Source organism: Equus przewalskii, chromosome 20, assembly GCF_037783145.1.
Source record: "Equus przewalskii isolate Varuska chromosome 20, EquPr2, whole genome shotgun sequence".
NCBI lineage: Eukaryota > Metazoa > Chordata > Mammalia > Perissodactyla > Equidae > Equus > Equus przewalskii.
Genome location: NC_091850.1, coordinates 56611310 through 56630216, shown reverse-complemented (window position 1 = coordinate 56630216; position 18907 = coordinate 56611310). Strand labels below are relative to the sequence as shown.

The following is an 18907-nucleotide window of genomic DNA, read 5'->3' as shown; positions in this document are numbered from 1 at the left end:
TGCCCCTAGAGGAAGCCCACAGTGCAGAGAAACGACCCCACCGAGGAGAAGGGCTCAATTCCCAGCCAGGCCCCATGCCACCTGGGCCGAGACACAGATGGACGGGCCAGCGACAGGGTGCCGCGGTGTGTGCTCATGCCCACCCAGACACACACAGAAGACGGGTCCTCAAGAGCCAGACCTCACGGGACCCGTGACCGGCCCTGCTGCCCAGCAGGCTCGCCTGTCTCTGCCCACCCGTGGAGACGCCTCCCGCTCGCTCTCCCTCTGCGTTGACCTAGGGCATCCCTGTACTAAGACGCCATCGACCCGAGTGGCCAAAACCGTATCATAGTTCAGTCTTCACAGCCAGACGTAAATACTCAAGAACACTCATGATTCCGAGGCCGAGGAGAGGTTCTTTCAAGCTGCTCCTTTTAGCGAACACAAACCCACATCATGAGCTCGCTTCTGGGAATAAAGTGAAGGATCTGAAACACTCTTCATGTCAGACGAGGCCAAGAGAAACGTTCCAGCCAGAGAAATTTATTTTAAAATAGAAACATACATACATTAAGCTTTAAAATAGTCAAATTTAAACAAAAAGGAAAAAAGCCATTTGATCCCAGAGTCTACAGAACTGGTTTAAAGAGGCATGTGAATCACGTGAGGAGCGCTTACAGACACCTTGAAATGGAGATCCGCACCTCCCTGCCTCGGTGTCTGCGAGTCGGGGACACCGGGTGACGGCACAGCCCCTGCCGACACTGACGCTCCTGCACCGGGAGCCACCAAGGGGCCGCAGGCTCCAGCAGCCCAGTGACCGAGGGAGACGGCTGCACGTCGGGGGTGCACCGTGAGTGCTCCCAGCAGCCCGGTGACCGAGGGAGATGGCTGCACGTCGGGGGTGCACCGTGAGTGCTCCCAGCAGCCCAGTGACCGCGGGAGATGGCTGCACGTCGGGGGTGCACCGTGAGTGCTGCCAGCTCCTCTCAACACAACGTAAGGGGACTCAGGAGATGCATGAGAAATGTTCAGATTTTGGCAATGCAGAAGATGAAATGTCTGGGAAATTCCACCAAAAGCGTCCAAGAATACTCAGTAGCCAACAGTCCAGGCTTTGCTGCGTGGCGGCAGCCGCGAGCGGCCCCAGCAGGGGCTCAGTCTGCGCGGGGTTTCCGCGGCGGCTTCTCCTCGTAGGACTCCCCAAACTCGTTCACTCTGCTCTTATCCACAGGATAAAGCCTGCAACGACACCAAGAGCTCCTGGAGCGCTACGGCTTTTGAAGGGAGAACACGTTCGTTCTCGGTTCTCAGAGACTGAAAATCAAGTCATCCCAGGTTCAGTGGGAGAGGAACTTGGGGTTGACCTCGTGCCCTCCTGCTGTTTTATTTTTAATGGACACGCTGGGGCTCTGCACTCAAGACTGGTCGGAGGCCGAGGACAGCTGTGCCAAAGCAGACGGGGTCCAGACACCCCCGGGGAAGGCCCGCCCCAGGGGACCCCATCCTGGCTTCCGACATGGGCGCGGCCCAGGGGCCAGGGCAGCATCCTCTGTGCTCTGCCAAAGAGCGCTTGGGTTGAAAGCTCACATCCTTCAAGGAGAGAGCTGTGCTCGCAGGGCACTCAGATCACCCAGGCGGAAGCATGCTCCCCTAGAGCAGGAGGCAGACGGAACCCTCTCTCCGTGGCCCACCACTGGCAGCTGGAGCGCTAGCTCAGAGAGCACAGAAACACCTCCTGCAGACCGCCCTGCCCCACAGCACGGCTCCCGAGGCCCTGCCCGGCGCACTCACCACCGCTGGTAGAGGTAAACGAGGAACACGACATCGTCCCTGAAACACGCCAGCCGGTGGGAGGTGGGCATGGTGATGATGAAGGCGAAGACGTCGTCTATGAAGGTGTTGAAGGCCTGTGCGTGGGAGGTGGGAGGTGAGCGGATGCCCAGCCAGCTGCCCAGCCCGCGCACCGACGACTGAGTTAGCTCGTTGCCTGGCGGCAGGCGACTCTAACAACAGCTAAAAGCGGATGCCACGGAAACGCAGGGCTCTGGGGGCCCCAGGGCATGGCCTCTCCCCTGGCACCACCTGGCATGGACCCCGTAGTCTATGGAGTGGGAAACCCAAAGAACGGCCCTGAAAACACGGCTCAGAGCACACCATGTCGCTTCTCAGGACGGGTCGTTTAACCTCAGAAGACTGAAACACACCTTCAGCTCAGTGGTCTTCTGAAGACCGCACCGCATAACTTATGGCCAAGTCACCTGGACTCGACAAGCACTGGAAGGCCACGTGTCCCGACCCCCCCACGTGGGACTGGCCACCATGCGCCAAGGCAAGCCTCAGGGCAGCCTGAGCTGCGGGACCTCTGGGTGGACACGGATCCAGCACCAGATACCAGGCCACTGGCTCAGGGGCATCTGACTTCTGACACAAGTTGCCAAGTAACACAGCTTTCAACTCAGGGAAGCGTGTCCCGTGGCCACGGTGGTCCAAGGACCGAGGTCTTTCAGTCATTACTGTGGCTCTTCTGTCTGAAAGAAACGCCCCAATACACACCAAGGGAAACGTGGCCCCAAGCGCTGCCCCGCGCGGGCCAGCACTGACCTTGTAGGTGAAGGCCTTCCAGGGCAGGTGCGCCACCGACTTCATCTGGGGGACAAGGGAGACACGGTGCCCATCAGTGCCAGGCGGCACAGAAAACGGGCGGGCGTCTGGACAGGGACGCAGCCTTACCTTGTAGTTCACGAAGAGCTGGGGCAGCATGAAGAGGAAGCCGAACGCGTACACCCCTGAGGAAGAGAGACCCGGGTGTGGAGAGAGCCGGCGCCCGCCTGCCTCACCCGTGCATCTAGAGCACAAGGACCACCTGACGCCCGGACACCTGGACAGCTGGCCTTTACGTGACGGGGCTTCCCAGCTGCCAAGAGTGACTTGAGGGAGAACGTCCTCTTGTTAGTCACTGAAACTCTCGCCGTGGGGCCAAGCGAGTGGGGGCTGTGAGGACAGGGCTCCTGCCCACACGGTCCCACCCTGGCAGCGGTGGCTGTTTGGGAATCACACCTCCTGACCCCGTAGCCCGGGAGCCTGTCACGTCTGTGCCGTGGAGACAGGCCCTGGCCCTTCACCACCCAGAGAGCCAGCGCTGCGGCAGGACGAGCCCTGCAGGCAGTGTGACGCCCGCCTGAGGCAGGCGGGTGCTCCTCCGAGGACGTGGCCTGCCACGCGGCGTGCCGGGCGCTGGGGTCTGGGACTCGGGTTTGCTCTAAGGAGCCCTGTGTCACGACAGTGTCGTTACTGCTCGCGCTGCACCATTTCCAGGTCCCAGCAGCCTGTGAGGGACACCGCAAGGCACACAGGTGTCCTGGGGCCCCACGAGCCGGGGGGCAGGGCGAGGGCCTGACGGGTGGCCCAGGTCACCCTGGGTTAGGAGCAGGGGCGATCCACGGCAGCCGTACAAACGCTGCCACCGAGTCGGGAACATGGACTCACCGTTCACGAAGCTGTTGATCAGCCAGGAGTACCAACTGAAATGCAGAGAGGACTGTCACCCGGGGTTACGCCTGCGCCCCGGTGTCCCTGTCACCACCACTGAAATAATTCTGCCGTGGGCCCCTTGGCCCCGCACAAGGTGGGGTCTGCAAACCACAGTTCCGCGGCCCCGTGGATTCCAGGGGCCGAGCCCACTGCCTGGATGCCGGGCACCAGGTTGGGACAGACCCACAGGGACAAACACCACGGAGCTGGGGCTCGAGGGGGACGGGAGACTGTGCCAACAGGTTTTCCTTCAGCACTTCCAAGGAGCTGGGCAAACCTCAGAGGCCCGTGCACGGCACCCAGCTGCATCCTTGCAGGCCAAGGTGGGCCGCCTGTCCCGCCCCCGCCAGCCCCCTGCAGCCCCGGGATAGAGCAGCACGCTTCCCTCCAACCCTTGGCCCGACACCAGCGTGCTGCTGGGGGCCACTCCACGTGCCCACACTCGGGACAAGGGGATACGCGTGACAGCCTCGGCTCTCACTCACACTGTGCTTTCAATTCTTAGTTGAGCACTCCCTGCCCCATGGGACGGTCACCCCACTGTTCCCTACCCGGCAGAGGAGGTCAGGCCCAGGGCCGGCCTGGCCAGGCCCCTGCCTCCCGGTTGAAAGGTGGTGTGTGGTCCGGGTGGCACCCACCTCTTGTACTTGACATTCAGCAGCGAGTAGACGGCGCCCCCGACACACAAGGGGTAGAGCAGGTACGACAGGTACCTCATGGCCTGCAGGGACAGTCACCTCCAGTTAGAGCCCAGGCGTCCACCTGAGGCGCTGCCCAGAGCTAACAGACAGGGGCAGAAAACAGACAGAGAGTGCACAACGCCCACAACGTCTGGGGAGCGAACTAGTCTGTGTGATGCTGGAACAAGGACACACGCCAGAACGCGTGTCCAGACCCACAGGACACACACCAGCACGCCTGTCCAGACCCATGGGACACATGCCAGCCTGAGTGGAGCCTGATGTGGACCACGGACATCAACGACAATGCAGTAACGCTGGCTCACAAGAAACAACAAAACCACGACTGACCAAGGAAGGAGCCAACAGGAGAAACCTGAAGAAACCCTCCCAGATCTACGTGTCAGGGCTGCCTTACAAGGAACGCAGCCACGTCAGTCTTTGCTTGATTTGAACTTTACTGTGATCCCAACGAAAACCGAAGGCAAACCGATGACGGTTCCACCAAAACTAGAATCGCGCTCGTACAGGACGCATGTTAGATCAGGCTGGGAACCACAGCTCCCGCGGGTGGCCTCAGGCCCTCCCAGGTCACCAGCCTTGGTGACACAGAGTGAGCTTGCAACAGCCACAGCAAACCACACGGGAGGAATCTTGTTACAGAGGAGAGAGATGTCCCCCGACCACGCGGGACGACACGGACGTGGGGTCACCTGCAAGGACAGGGACACAGGGAAGCCCTCCCAGCCCCCCTTCCCGAGTCTAATGTCCCAGGAGACTGTTCACCCGGGCACTGGGCTCAATGACTTGCCACCAGCCCTCCGTGAGCAGCTGCAGCACGGGCACCATCTCCCAGGACGGCGGGTTACGTCCCCTGCCTGCGCCCCTCAGTCACCCTGCTGCTCACCTGGGTGTCATACTCCTCGGTCTTCCTCTCGGATTCGCTGTAGGTGCCAAACTGTTATAAAAATTGACACAACCACATTAATTAACTGACTCGAGGCGGGCGTCTGAGCCCAGCATAGCTGTGGCTGAGAGAGTGACAGGGCTACGCACTGACCCACAGGACGCCCAGCCCAGCCGCACCCCAGCGACCCCAGGGTGTTTCTCTGGATCCTCCATCAAAGCCCATGGTCGAGACGGGGCCCAGAGAGGACCCAGTGACAACATTTCTGCCTCCCTGGCCTGGATCCCACAGGCCACACTGTGCTACGTGGGGGGAAACAAGCCCAGTAACGTGTGTTTGACTCTCCAGGGCCGCTTCCTCTTCCCAATTCTGTTGGTTTCCACAGTGAAGACACCGCCCTTGTGTTTTCAAACATACTGTACAGTACACTTTGACTCGGCTCTTAACGAGAAGGGGACCTCGCCAGGCTAACCGAGGGTGCAGCCTGCTGTGTCCTATCTGCCGAGTCTCCTGTCCTCGATCTGCTGACAGCCTGGAAAATGGGGCATCGCGAACGCCAAGCTTCTCCTCAACCCAGATCCAGCTCAGAAAGAAGAGGCAGCTTCACAGCTAGAGAGCTGCAGCCAGCGACCAGGCCCAGCCCTGACCTGCCCGGGGGACTCGTCCACCTCCAGTAAGGGGGCAGCTGCCTCCCTAACGCAGGGGCTACTTGGGATTCTGGCGTGAACTGTGTGACTCTCAGCATCGTACCTGCAGGGGCAGACGGAGGCCCGGACGAGACACCGAGCCCGTGAGACCTGTGTCCTGCCTCATTATAAGAGTGGGAAGTCACTGCTAGGCCCACGGTTAGGGAATCCTCATGCGAACCCGGAATTAGTCGTGATCACAAAGCTGACACTGGCCCTGACAAGGGGATGACGGGGCTGCCAGGGTGGTGACCAGCTCTGTCTGCCACCCTCCAGACACCTGTGCGTTCCTACCCACTCGTCTGCTGATGAGGAGCTGCTCCATGTGCCGGGAGGCCAGCCACGGGATCAAGTGACAGTCCCCTCCCTCCCAGGGTTCCGCATCTGATTGGGGTGCAACTAAGAAGCATCAGCAGACAACCTGGCACAGCGAGCGACAGGCCGGTCAAGGGAGGAGTGAGAGTGGTGCAGAAGAGTGGGCGGGAGACGAGTCCGCAGAGGGAAGCGGGCTGAGCCAGCACAACGTAAACTCCTACCTGAAACTGGGGCCTCAGGCCTCTCCAAACAACGGTCATCTTCAATGCCTTTTTCACTTTCCACAGCTGAGGGAAAGAAAAACTGACACTTAAGATGCCAAGGCCCAGACCAAGACGATGGCAGAACTCAGGACATGGACAGTGATGGGGCCACAGTGCCTGCCAGCTCGGACCTGGCTCCACCTCGGCCCAGGCCCCAGCCCCAGGCTGACAGCTGTGCCCTCCATGGGCTTCTCATGGCCAGTGCAGGTGCCAGGTCTGGCCCCAGCCTCCAGGCCAGCCCAGCGAGCCTGTCCAGCATGCACACACTGTGGCCTCCCCTTGGCACCCTCGAAACTGGCCCTTGGCCTGGTCATCCCCCCTGGGCCGTCCCCTGCCCAGCTTACCTGCACCCAGCTGGCTCAGCCACCCTGCTGCCTGCAAAGTCACCCCATGGGCCCCAAGCTGCTGCCCCAAGCCCTGCCATTTCTGGGTCTCTCGGGGACCCACCCCACGTGCTGCAGGACGTGGTCATGCTAACATGACTGTCTTTGAGGTCAGTTTCCACACTGCGGCTTGTAGCCACAGGAGGGTCCCCACCAGCACTCCTCCTCGACGAGCAGTGCAAGCGTGGTCCACGACCCGACAGCCACGTGAGCCGGCGCCCGCAGGCGGGAGGCAGGAACACGGCCACAGCTGAGGCTCCTGGTCAGGGCAGCACGGAGCCCGAGGAGGCCTGGGACTCACAGAGCAGAGCCTGCCACCCCTCCACTGCTGCTGCGGCCCAGCCCCACCCCCACCTCACAGCCTGGCCCCAAGCCCACCGGCCCCTCGGGCTCCTTCCCTGAGTGGGTTCAGAGGGCACGAGCTTCATGAGGCCCCGCACACTTCTGCTTCCTACGGCACCCAGCACAGCACAGGCTGCGCTGCAGTCTGCCCGACGTGTTCAAGTACGTCCTGTGGACAGACGTGAGAAGCTGAGCTTCTCTTCATAACGAGAAACGGAGAGCCTTCAGCAGCCGCCCTCCCGCTTCTCGCTCTGTGCAAGAGCCCACGGCTGCGGTGCCCTACCCTGCCTGCCGAGGCAGCTGCGCGTCACTCCTCGGGCAGCAATGCAGGGTCTGAGGCACTGAGAGCTCGGCCCAAGGACTGGACAACTCAGACCACTGCCCAGAGGGACGACCCAACTCACCTCGATGGCAGCTCCGATGCCCGCCGGGACCAGCACCAGCAGGCTCGTCTGCTCGTCCAGCAGGAACAGGAAGATGACCACTGTGCTGAAGCAGCGCCAGAGCACTGGGAATGGAGGAGAGGGTGGGCCACGCTAAGGGGGGCTGGCGGCCCCCACTCTCTCACACACATGCCTATGGGTGTGCAGCCCCCACACGTGTGCAGCCCCCCACCCACACCCCACACATATGCAGCCCCCATACCCACATGGATGCAGACCCCATATGTGCACCCCCACACGTATGCAGCCCCCCAAACATGTATGCAGTCCTCCACACCCACGCACATATGCAGGCCCCCACACCTATGCAGCCCCACACACATGTATGCAGCCCCACATGCACACCCCCACATGTATGCACCCCCCCACACCCATGTATGCAGCCCCCACCCACACCCCACACATATGCAGCCCCCATATGCACACCCTCACTCGTATGCAGCCCCCTAAAACATGTATGCAGTCCCCTGCACCCACACACGTATGCAGCCCCACACGGACACCCCTACATGTATGCAGCCCCCTACACCCACACACATATACACCCCCACATGCACACCCCCACCCGTATGCAGCCCCCCATACCCATATGCAGCCCTACATGCACACCCCCAAACGTATGCAGCCCCACATGTATGCAGCCCCACGTGCACACCCTCACACATATGCACCCCTACACGCATGTAAGCAGCCCCCATGCACACACCCACATACACAGCACCACGTGCACACCCCGACGCGTACGCAGCCCCGCCCCGACACTCAGCCCTCCACGTGCAGGCACACAGAGCTTCAAGCATTCCTCCCTCCACTCCATTAAAAAAGACAGTGGACCATTTGGAGCCACAGATAACATTTCAAAAGGACTACTAAAGGCTACAGAACTGAAGGAACTCTCAGCTCTGCAAACCTGAGTAAGTTCTATCTGCAAACACACAAAAGCACAGAAAAGATGCCGAGAAAACAGGCTTCTGACTGGAACCGTGCAGACTACTGCTCCTGTACTGTGATGCTGCACTTGCCTGTTTGTGGTTTTTTTTTTTGGTGAGGAAGATGGCCTCTGAGTTGACAGCTGTGCCCATCTTCCTCTATTTTGGATGTAGGACGCCCCCACAGCATGGCTGACGAGTGGTGTGGGTCCGTGCCTGAATCTGAACCCATGAGCCCTGGGCCGCTGAAGCAGAGCATGTGAACTAACCACTACACAAGCAGGCTGACCCCCATGCCCTCCTATTTTTACACCACGTCTGTGATAACCGTGTCCATCTCTCAGAAGCTGTGCTTTGTCCCTCAACCTGTCCTTCAGAAGAGACTGGACCATGCGTGTCCTGCTGCCGCCTTTGGCGGAGCAGCTCCACGTGAGCGCTCACGGCGGGTGGACTCCGGGGGAAGGAAGCTGCTGCCTTCTGTGGGCACAGACTTGTGGGCCCACACCCCCTACTCACGGCCACAGCCATCTGCTGCCCCCCAGGCCCAGAAAAGGCCAGGGGAGGGGGTGGGAGGACCCAGCAGGGGCCCCATCCTCCCCGAGGAAAGCAGAGGGCAGGACAGAGGAATCTGAGACACGTGACATGGGGGGGGGCCCCAAGCAGCCAGACCACCCACTTAGGTGTCGCTTCCACAGGAGAAAAAGAACTGCCTCTTTTTGAGACTCAGTTGGCAGGCAAACCAACCCCTGACCTACAGAGATGTGCACTGAGAACCCACGTCCACGTATTGCTGAGGCCGGCCTGGCTCTGCGGCCTCCACGGCCCTCTGTCCTCCACGGTCACAGACCCCACGACGTCCACTGTGACCTGAGACAGCTCCGTCCCCGGGTTCTTGGGAGCATGGTCTAGGGCGGCCTCTCCTGAACGACAGCAGGGGCTGAGGTCCCAAGTAGCCTTTCTCCTAGAGGGTCCCTGATGCCAGCTTTCCAAACAAACTTTACCAACAGCAGCACATGCCATAGGAATGGGTCGAAGTTCTGAGCGCCCCTACCTGCTTTAGTGGACATTCCAATCATGGTCTTCTTTTTCTTCCAGAAACTGATATCATTTTTAAATGCCAGGAAATCAAAAAGGAGCTGAAAAGTAGAAAGGACAGCAATTTGCATCTCAGTTGTTCCCGTCACTTGTATTCACCATGAGATGCAAGTGTGCACTGGGCCCAAATTGCAAGGACACATCAAGATGGACCCCAAGTGTCTGGAAAGCCCGAAGCCACGTGTCTCATCGACCGCCCTGGGATTCACAGGGGCCACGTCTACCCCGGGCATCTCTGACTACAAGCTCGTGTGGGGGAGGGGCCCACAGGACGTCTGGAAGCATCCTTTCCCTGCCCTCGCCCTGCGCTGCCAGTGAGGGCAGACAGTGTGCCCGCTGGGGAGCACACGGCCTGGTTCTGACATGCTGACCTGTTGATAAAACTGCTGTTTGCTGGCACAGTTTTGGAAGGTTTCAGCCTGACTGGGGACCAACCCCCAGGCTCTGAGCACCGGCTGAAGCACTGCTCCAGTGGCCTTTGATTCCCACCCTTCCCACCCAGACCCCGAGTCCAGCACGGCTGCCCCATGGGGCACGGCTTTCCCCAGCCATATTCCAAGAGGGACTCTACTACACACAGGGCTCGTTTTTCAATGTTAAATTCCCCATGCTAGAATTTATACAATGTGGCACTTACTCCTCAAAGTCATTCACTAACCTCACTGATTCTGGAGTTCTTTTCAAATCGGCCCCCACAACCAGCAGACAAAGCACCAAGGCCTTACGGTAGCCAGTGCCCTGAGGTTCAGATGTCATAGACCCCCCCGTTCTGAGCTGGGAGAAAGGCCCCAGGACGACAGCCTGCCTGGTCTTAGGTCTGCTGGACATTGAGGGGCCACCGAGCTGGGCAGTGCCACCCAAGTCCCCCAGCTGAGGACGCTGGCACCCGTGGAGCTGCCCGCACCTGCCACAACCATTTGTCAACAAGAACACAGTGACCCACTCACGTGAAACGCCGCGACAAAGAAGGTCAACGCTAAGAAATACAAGTTGGTGTCAACAAAAATGCCTTTCACTTCATCGGCATCTTTCTCTGAAAATCCTGAAGAAACACAAAAAAACGTACAATGTGAACAGGCAGGTGGACCTGACCTGACGTCACAGAGCTGCTGCCGAAGGGAAGAGTCTGTCTCCCCAGCCGCGAAGGGTGGCAACCCAAACGGTGGCCTCTCGAATATCATGATCTGAAAACAGCAAACTTTTTTCAGGTCCTCGACAAGGACGTTTTCAAGGTCAGAAAATGGAGACAAGACACTAGTGACCCTTTGATGGGAGTGACAAGAAAGAACCTGCACCGGGAGGCACAGAGCCTCCGCAAGTTCGTGTAAAGCTACGTGGACTGAGAGGTAACAAACGGCTCTGTCCACTAGGCTCCGGACGGCCCACGGGCAGCCTCACCGAACTGCTGCAGGGAGAACACGGCGTCCTGCATGTGGATCCAGAAGCGCAGCCGCCCCAGCGAGATCTTGTCGTAGGACACAGTGAGCGGCAGCTCGGTAGTGGAGCGGTTTATGACCTGGAGGGAGGACGGCAGTTAGAGGCCCGCCAACAGCCCCGCCCCCAGGTGCCGCAGAGCCTAGGCCAGGTTGCATGGACAGCACCTCCCTCCACACGCTCCACACCAGCCACAGGCCCCAGAACGCAGAGGCTGGGGCCCACACGGCCAGTCTGGCTAGATGCTCATTCTGGGTCCCAGGCCGTCGGGTCAGACGGGGCTGAATTTCTCACCTGCCACCCCAGGGCTCAGCGCCCACGCTTCTTTCCTCCCAGGACAGGGGCTCCCCCTCTGTAACATGCTCATGGCATTTCCTGAGGGACACACTCTCATCCCTCAGTGTCTTGCGTGACCACAGCCCTGCGAGCTGGCCCTCCCTTGCCTGTCCTTCCTCAGCACGAGCAGCAGCACCAGTGTGTGCGTGGGACCCGCAGCACCCGGCCTGAGAGGGCTGGACACATGGGAGGGACAGGGCCCAGCCGCACCCACAGCCGCATGCTCCCGAGAGGCCAACGGCTGGAGAGCAGGCAGGGTGGTCACGCTCATCCGGGATGGTGGGCAGCTTCAGGGAGAGGCGGCACTAGAGGGGGCTCATGAGGACGTATAGAACTGGGGGTGCTGCCTCAGGGAGCCAGGCAGGTCACAGGGGCCCGCAGCAATGTGAGTCTGGGTACTGTGGCCACCATGGCCAGGTCCCAAGACACCGTGGGGAGAGGCACCCCCAGCACATGGGACAGTGACCCCCACTCCCAAGGGTCCCGGGTACACGAGCACCACATTCCACAACATCACGTGACGGCTATGCTTTTGGACCCACCAGCCCTAACGCACTCCCCACGACCCCATGCTGTGAACATTGCTGATGTCGCAAGCCTGGTAACCAGAGCATGGCGATCACCCCAACACCAGGCCCAGGTGTTGGGTCACCCCATGCAGGGCACCGACCTCAGGGCAGGCGGGCCACAGGTCAGTCCCCTCCCACGGAGGCCACTGACTAAGCCCCAGGCGGTGGGCAGCGCCCCATCACCCCAGCGGGCTTGGTGGTTCTCCAAAGACAGCATTCCTTCCAAAATGTCGCTCCAAGTGAGACGAAGGGTGAGTGACGCAGAAGAGGACGTGGGGAGAGCGAGCTGCCTGCACGCATGCTTCTGTGTCTGCAGACAATGGCATTCGGCACCCTCAGGCCTTTCACGGAACCGTGCAGCACGTGGCCACTAACCCACACGACGATGCGGAAGGCAGGTGCCCTGCTGACGCCGCCCCACCACACCCTCCTCACCACTTCCTGAGCGTCTGCCAGCGAGCACCGGGGCCTTATACAGCGACCACAGCAGCCTCGATGGCAACAAAGCACTATCTGTGCAGTTCAGCAGAACCCGCTACAGCCTGAGGTTTGCACACAGCACCACAGTACACTCCAGAAAACACGGAGAAAGGCCCGTGACTGCCCGTCCCAACTGGCAGGCCACACAGGTGCAGGAGGCCCCAAGGAAAAGAGGGCCCCGTGTCTCAGGGACCTGGTGGGGCCCCAGTGAACAGCGGTGCAGTGACGGTCCATCCTGGGTGTCTTGGCCAGCAGGAGGCAGTAGAGTGGGGCTCGGGGCCCAACAAGGCCCCTACGCTCTCCAGGCCTCAGCCCTCTCGCCCATGACACAGGGAAAGTGTCCACCTCAGAGACGCTGAGAGTGCCAAGGGAGAGAAGATACGGCCTGGCTGCTGGCAAACGCTCATAGATGACCAGGTGGCAACAACAGAGGTTAATCAATGCTGCTCAGGTCACCCTGTGACCCTAAACAAGCCCCCTGTGAAACACGGCCAGTAGTGACGTCTCCGCAGGACAGGACCGGGACTGTACAGCGTCCATCTCGTGCTCGGCGCAGTGCCTGGCACAAGGCAAGTGACATCAGAGTCAACCCTTGTGACCACTGTTGGCCGAAGATCAGCGGGTCTCATTCAGCCTCCAGCCCACCAGGGAGGGGAGGCACCATCGCTACCCCGGATGACAGAGCGCCAGAGTGCCTGTGCACCAGCGTGTCTCAGCCGGGCCCTCGGGCCGCCCTCGGCAGCCATGGGCTCCAAGGCGGGTGGGTGGCGACACAGGACAGGGCCAGCCCTGGAGGTGGCGGTTTGCTCCAGCGCTTTCTGAATCGGCCTGTGCCTTTGAGTCAGAAAGCTCGGGTCCACTGGAGCAGCGTTTGCAAGCTGCTGGCCCCTCCATGCCCACTGTCCACACAGTCAGCAAAGGACCTCCCTAGAGCCTCTCACCAGCGAGGGTGCACGGGCTCGGGGAGGACCGGCTCGTCAGGATCCCACTGCCGGCCAGCGGCAAGCCTGGAGCAGACCCACACCAAGGCAGAGACACAGGATGAGTGCCCACAGCAGGGCCGAGGAGGCAGACACACACGCGAGGTGGCGGGCGTCCAGAAGGGAGTGACACTCACCATGAGGTCCTTCACTCGGTTGCTAAGCTGGTCGATGAACAGGATGGGGAGGTAGTGCACAGTCTTCCCCAGCTGGATCCTGGGGGACAGAAGCACCGTTTTTAGAGTCAGCGCGAGCTCTTTCACCTTCCGAGGATGACATGCAGCCCTGCGACGCTGGATTTATCCAGAAAGCCTCCCACCAGCGCCTTCAGCTGCTTTGGGTCACAGTCCCAGGACCAACTTCCCAGCAGAAGCAGCGGGGTCTAACAAGCTGCACTCTTCCCTGACTGTCACGGCCACGGTGGGGGGGGCGGGGGGCGGGGAGTGCAGTGGCCACCAGGGAGGTAGGGAAACAAACGGGGACCCAGCCACACAGTGGAACACATCTGGGCTGCAGAAAGAGTGACGGGCCCCTCTGTGCACTGACATGGTGTGGTCAGGTGACGCAGTGACAACAGAAATGAAAGCCTGCCTCCCTGCGACATCCTTAGGGGGGCTGGGGGACGGCAGCAGGGGCTCTTCACCCAGTGACCTCTCTGTACCTTCTACACTCTGAACTGCGTGCATGGATTACATATTCAAAGACAAGAGCGAAATTTTAAAAAGGCAAAATCTCGTGACGATACCCTAGGAACCACTGAAAAGTGAAAAAGGAAAACTATTCTCATTACAGCCACTTCAAGGTGCCACGTGACTATCTAGCTCGAGATCTTAACAGGGGGCTCCCCAAGGAACGGAGACGCAGGATAATCTACGTTGGTCAAACTATTTCAACAGTAATGCTTAATCAACGATGGCAAGTGAGAGTAATGTAACTATCTAAAGACAGATTTTTAAAAAATGTAAGATGAACAAACTGTGAGATTCCTAACAGAGGTAGTCAATATGCACACAGGACGAAACCTCCAGGGGTGCAGAGGGACACGGTCTCATCAGTGCCCCCCACTTCTCTCCAGGGGAAGCCTCTGCCAAGAGCAAGGGGCAGGAGGACTCCCTCCCGGTCTCATCCTTCCGTCCGATGCGCTGCTGCAACCTCGCCCAGCAAGCCCGCCAAGAGAGGGCTCCAGGGGCACCTACTGCAACCTCGACCAGCAAGCCCGCCAAGAGAGGGGCTCCAGGGGCACCTGCTGCAACCTCGACCAGCAAGCCCGCCAAGAGAGGGCTCCAGGGGGCACCTGCTGCAACCTCGACCAGCAAGCCCGCCAAGAGAGGGGCTCCAGGGGCACCTGCTGCAACCTCGACCAGCAAGCCCGCCAAGAGAGGGGCTCCAGGGGTACCTGCTGCAACCTCGACCAGCAAGCCCGCCAAGAGAGGGCTCCAGGGGCACCTGCTGCTCTGGGCTCTCATCACAGGGAGCTGGCTCAAGGTCCAACGAGCTGCACCCCCACCCGTTTCTGGATTCCGGTTGGCCACGATCCCAGGGGGCTTCCTCCACCCCCAACACCCCTGTGGTCATCCCCCATGCTGTCAGCGCAGGGAGTGAATGAGCCATGCTTGAGGCCGGGCAGGTAAAGGCATCCTGCGGCCTCCCTCCGACGGTGCTGGTCCTCAGCTCTCCGGCAGCCCAGCGGCACTTACATCTTCATGTACCGATGCACGTCAGCGGGCAGGGAGGACCCGTCAAAGATGAAGTCGTCCACCATCACGTTCAGTGTTAGTCTTGGTCTCCAATGAGAAACGGGCTCGTCTAGGGCACTTGTCGGCTTCTTCTCTGCTTCGATCTGCTGTTAAATGACAGGAGTGACTTGGCAGAAGAAGAGGAAACGTGGCAACAACATCGTGCTTGGGAGGGTCTGAGGCAGTGGTTGGCACCTCCACCTGGGAACAGCCCACATGCCGAGACAGCACAACCGGGAAGCAGAGCCCACAGAGCGCACGGGACCCATGGCCGCCAGTTCCTCCAGACTCTGCACCCTCACTTCCTTCTCCCAACAGAAGCCAGAGGGGTGCAGTTTTGCAATATGTGGTCCTGGATCTCACTGACTCCTATTTTGGGTCCTCAGCCCAAGCAGGCCCTTTCTCAGGGATCCAAGAAGGGCGAGTTCCTGGGGCATTTGCAGGAGGCATAAGGAGCTAACAGCCCTGCGGTGTGCAGGTGAACTGCTTCCAAACCAGGTGCGTCAAGTTGTCTGGAAGGAGCTGTGCCAACAACTGGGCATCGACCTTAAACACAGCTAAATTCAGAAACCGATGGGCAGCAAAATCTTCATTTCAGATCTAACTAATAAATTCTATGAAACAGTGTCATTTCATCTATCTCCTGCCTAAAGATACAGTTTATCCACAATAGTTTATATTAAAAACGGTTTCCCAAATACCAGTAACAGCTAACACTTATTCGGCATTTGTATGTTCCAAAGCCTCCTCCACACCTTTCACAACCCCCGCCTCCATGATGCCCTAGGAAGGCCCACAAGGCAGGGCCGTGCTGTCCCCAGGGAAGGGAGAAGAGGGGTCTCCCCAAGGACATGCAGCATGGGGCAGCTTCACAGACACTTTGGGAAAGCCACTGCCTCGTTTGTCAGTCACCTCACCTTCCATCAACACAGGCCCGAGGGGCAGAACCCCTCTGCTCTGTCCACGGCCTCACTAGTGACCGCTCAGCTGGTTTCTGGGGTTTCTTTGTACATCCAGTTTTCTATGATGCACAAATGCAATCTGTACATGGGCCTGCCTCACAATTTTGAATTAAACTCTTAGACTAAACACTCAAGAGCTGTCCCATCCGTCCTACACACAGTGCAGGCGAGTCTCCCCACTCCGTGTGCGCCTGTGGCTGAGCTCTGCAGAGGGGCCACCCTGCATGCCCCCAGGGTGCACACGCTCTGGGGGCTGACCGAGAGGGCCCACGGCCTGAAGAAGAATCTAGGCAAACAATGTCAGTGGATTACTTAAATCACATGTCACTAATCTGATGTAACGTTTACCTGCAAACCCATAGGCAATTATTCAGCTGAAACACAGATATGTATGCGAATAATGACAAATTGCTTTGTTTTCCAATAGCCACTCCAGCCGCAGAAGCAGGCGGCCACAAACAGGGACATGCAGGTGTGAATTCCAGAGGAAGCACGGGCTTCCTTCAGCTGGTAGCCTGAGGGAGGGGCTCACCTGTGTCGCTGATTCCCCTGTGAGCAAATTGACCTCTTCTGGCTTGGGGACCATGTAGGTGGTCAGAGGGCTCACCAGGTGCACCTGCTTTCCATCGTGCCACGGCAGAACGCCAGCGTGGTGGAGGAAGATGTAGGCGTACAGAGTGCCATTGTTCCTGGTTTTCTTTGGTACAGAAACATTAACTGTCCTAAAACAGAATAGATGTCAATTTCAACCACGTTGTGTTCTACGTACACACACGGCTGAGGCTACTCAACATCTTGATAAGTTATGCTGTTTCAAACTAACTGATTTTAGCTTTATGAGTACTAAAAGTGAGGGGTCGGGCAAGTGGTTAAGTTTGTACATTCCACTTCAGTGGCCCAGGGTTTCTCCAGTTTGGATCCTGGGCACGGACAGGGTGGCGCTCATCAGGCCATGCTGAGGCGGCATCCCACACAGCATAACCAACAGGACCTACAACCAGAATATACAACTACGTACTGGGAGGCTTTGAGGAGAAGAAGAAGAGAGAGGGGAAGCAAAAAAGAAGACGGGCAAACATGTTAGCTCAGGGCCAATCTTCAAAAAAAAAAAAGCACTAAAAATGAAACCCACCTGCCCAGTTTCCTGAAGCTCTAAACGCAGAAGTTTACAGAGCTCATCCTAAAAGTGGGCAGCTACCCCGAAAGCTGAAAGTCTGCGTTTCCTGCCTCCATGCCATGGCCCTCAGAGAGGTCAGTCACTGGCCAAGGTCACAGGCTCAAGTGGCCAAGCAGGCAGGGGCTGCCCCGAGAGCATGTGCTTCCCCAGCCCACAGCACTGCCCCCCACAGCCCTCTAATGGGGCAGGCTGGCTAGAGCCAGGTTAGTCCAGCCCACTGTCACAGGTTCCACGACTGTCACCCGATACCTCCCAGACAGCGCAGAGGGAGAGGCAGACTCCTGATAAGCAAACTGTTTCTTAAATTACGCTTGTAGAAATCTTAAAAACCAGAACCACATGTTAAATATAACTTTAAAGCTCCTTCCGTTAGGGAGAGACAATTGTTTGCTGTGGGAACCACATAAGCTCTCTGTTCCTCAGCAGCTCATCCCCACCCCAACCCCTGCTCCTCTGGAAAGTCCCGGTGGCTGTGCATCCCAGATGCTGGTGTAAGCTACTTCCTAAGGGACAAAGTCATTTGCTACCTTCAAGTACAACAAACGTTTGACTATGTACACATCACACACGTCTCCGGTTAAAATGTTCCACCATCCACTAGGTAATATCTCCTGTTTCATAATGGTAACTTCACTACGTACAGAACACCCGCTTTCAAACGATCTCAAAGTTAACAACATTTCCCCAACACTGGCACTTTGTCCCACAACCACACCTTTCAAATTTGGACTCCACGTCGAAGTCCTCCACGTTCAAGACCAGATCCACGTTGTTCTCTGCCCCGAGGTTGGACCGGGTGGTCGTGTACACGCTCAGCTGGAAAGAGCGCCAAGAAAATTAGCCCTGGCAGAAAACACACTCACACCGCTGCGCCGAGGGGGCACCATCTGACCAGCTGCCCGGGGCGGAGGCCTCACTTTCTCCGAACGGACAGAACTCGGACCTGTGGAAGGACCGCTGCACAGAGACAAAGCGCTACTGTGTACAGATACGGAGGGACCCGGGGGGGACGCCGAGTCTGGACACCTCGAGCGGGACGAGGGGCAGCGCTGGGGCCCGTCAGGGGCACCGCACAGGCCGGGTTTTCAGGTTGCGACCCCTCAGGCCAGGCGCCAGGCCAGCAGCCTCCAGCCCAGACCCGGAGGCCCGGAGAGAAGGGGCCCCCTGCCCGGCCCGGCCCGCGCGCAGGTGACAGCCCCCATGCCCCCGCCGCTCACCTGCAGCTTGGGCCTCCGCGCCAGGTAGGGCAGGATGCAGTTGCCGTCCGCGGCGCACGGGCGCGTGTAGACGATGCCGTACATGACCCAGCAGGTGTGCACCACGTACACCACGAACACGCCCACCACCAGGCTGGTGAAGGAGCTGCGGCCGCTCCACATGGCGCCCGCCGGCCCCGGCGCCCCGCCGCCGCCGCTCACGCGAGAACCGCCTCACGCCGCCACCACCGCCGCGGGGGAACGAACGCGCCGCGCGCCCCGGGCCGCCGACCGCCCCGCATGCTCCCACCGCCGCCGCCGCCGAGCTGTCGCCGCGGGATTCGCCGGCCCTCCGCCGCTTCCGGGTCCGCGGCCCAGCCGGAAGTGCGCGCGCCGCGTGGCCCCCTGGGAAGCGTAGTCCTGTCGTCGCCGCGCACACGCGCACGTACGCGCCAGGAGCGCGGCGGCGGCGGAGTGA

The 18907-nt window shown here is 59.5% G+C and overlaps 1 protein-coding gene across 2 annotated transcripts; it reads right to left on the bottom strand.

Moving 5' to 3' along the window:
• Positions 1–505: 505 nt before the first annotated feature.
• Positions 506–18815, bottom strand: CLPTM1L (CLPTM1 like). Of its 2 annotated transcripts, none has more exons than XM_070587255.1 (17): positions 18451–18815; positions 17949–18049; positions 16589–16778; positions 15056–15201; positions 13496–13574; positions 10958–11075; positions 10507–10601; positions 9516–9600; positions 7497–7600; positions 6326–6391; positions 5104–5154; positions 4155–4237; positions 3472–3506; positions 2716–2771; positions 2587–2631; positions 1777–1892; positions 506–1224 (listed from the first exon to the last, which is right to left on the bottom strand). In XM_070587255.1, the coding sequence occupies exons 1-17, from the start codon at positions 18610–18612 to the stop codon at positions 1140–1142; spliced, it is 1617 nt and encodes a 538-aa protein (XP_070443356.1). In that variant the 5' UTR covers positions 18613–18815; the 3' UTR covers positions 506–1139. The 2 variants fall into 2 exon arrangements, with proteins under 2 accessions (XP_070443356.1, XP_070443357.1); XM_070587256.1 differs by having other exon boundaries at positions 15056–15198; positions 18451–18805.
• Positions 18816–18907: the final 92 nt, after the last annotated feature.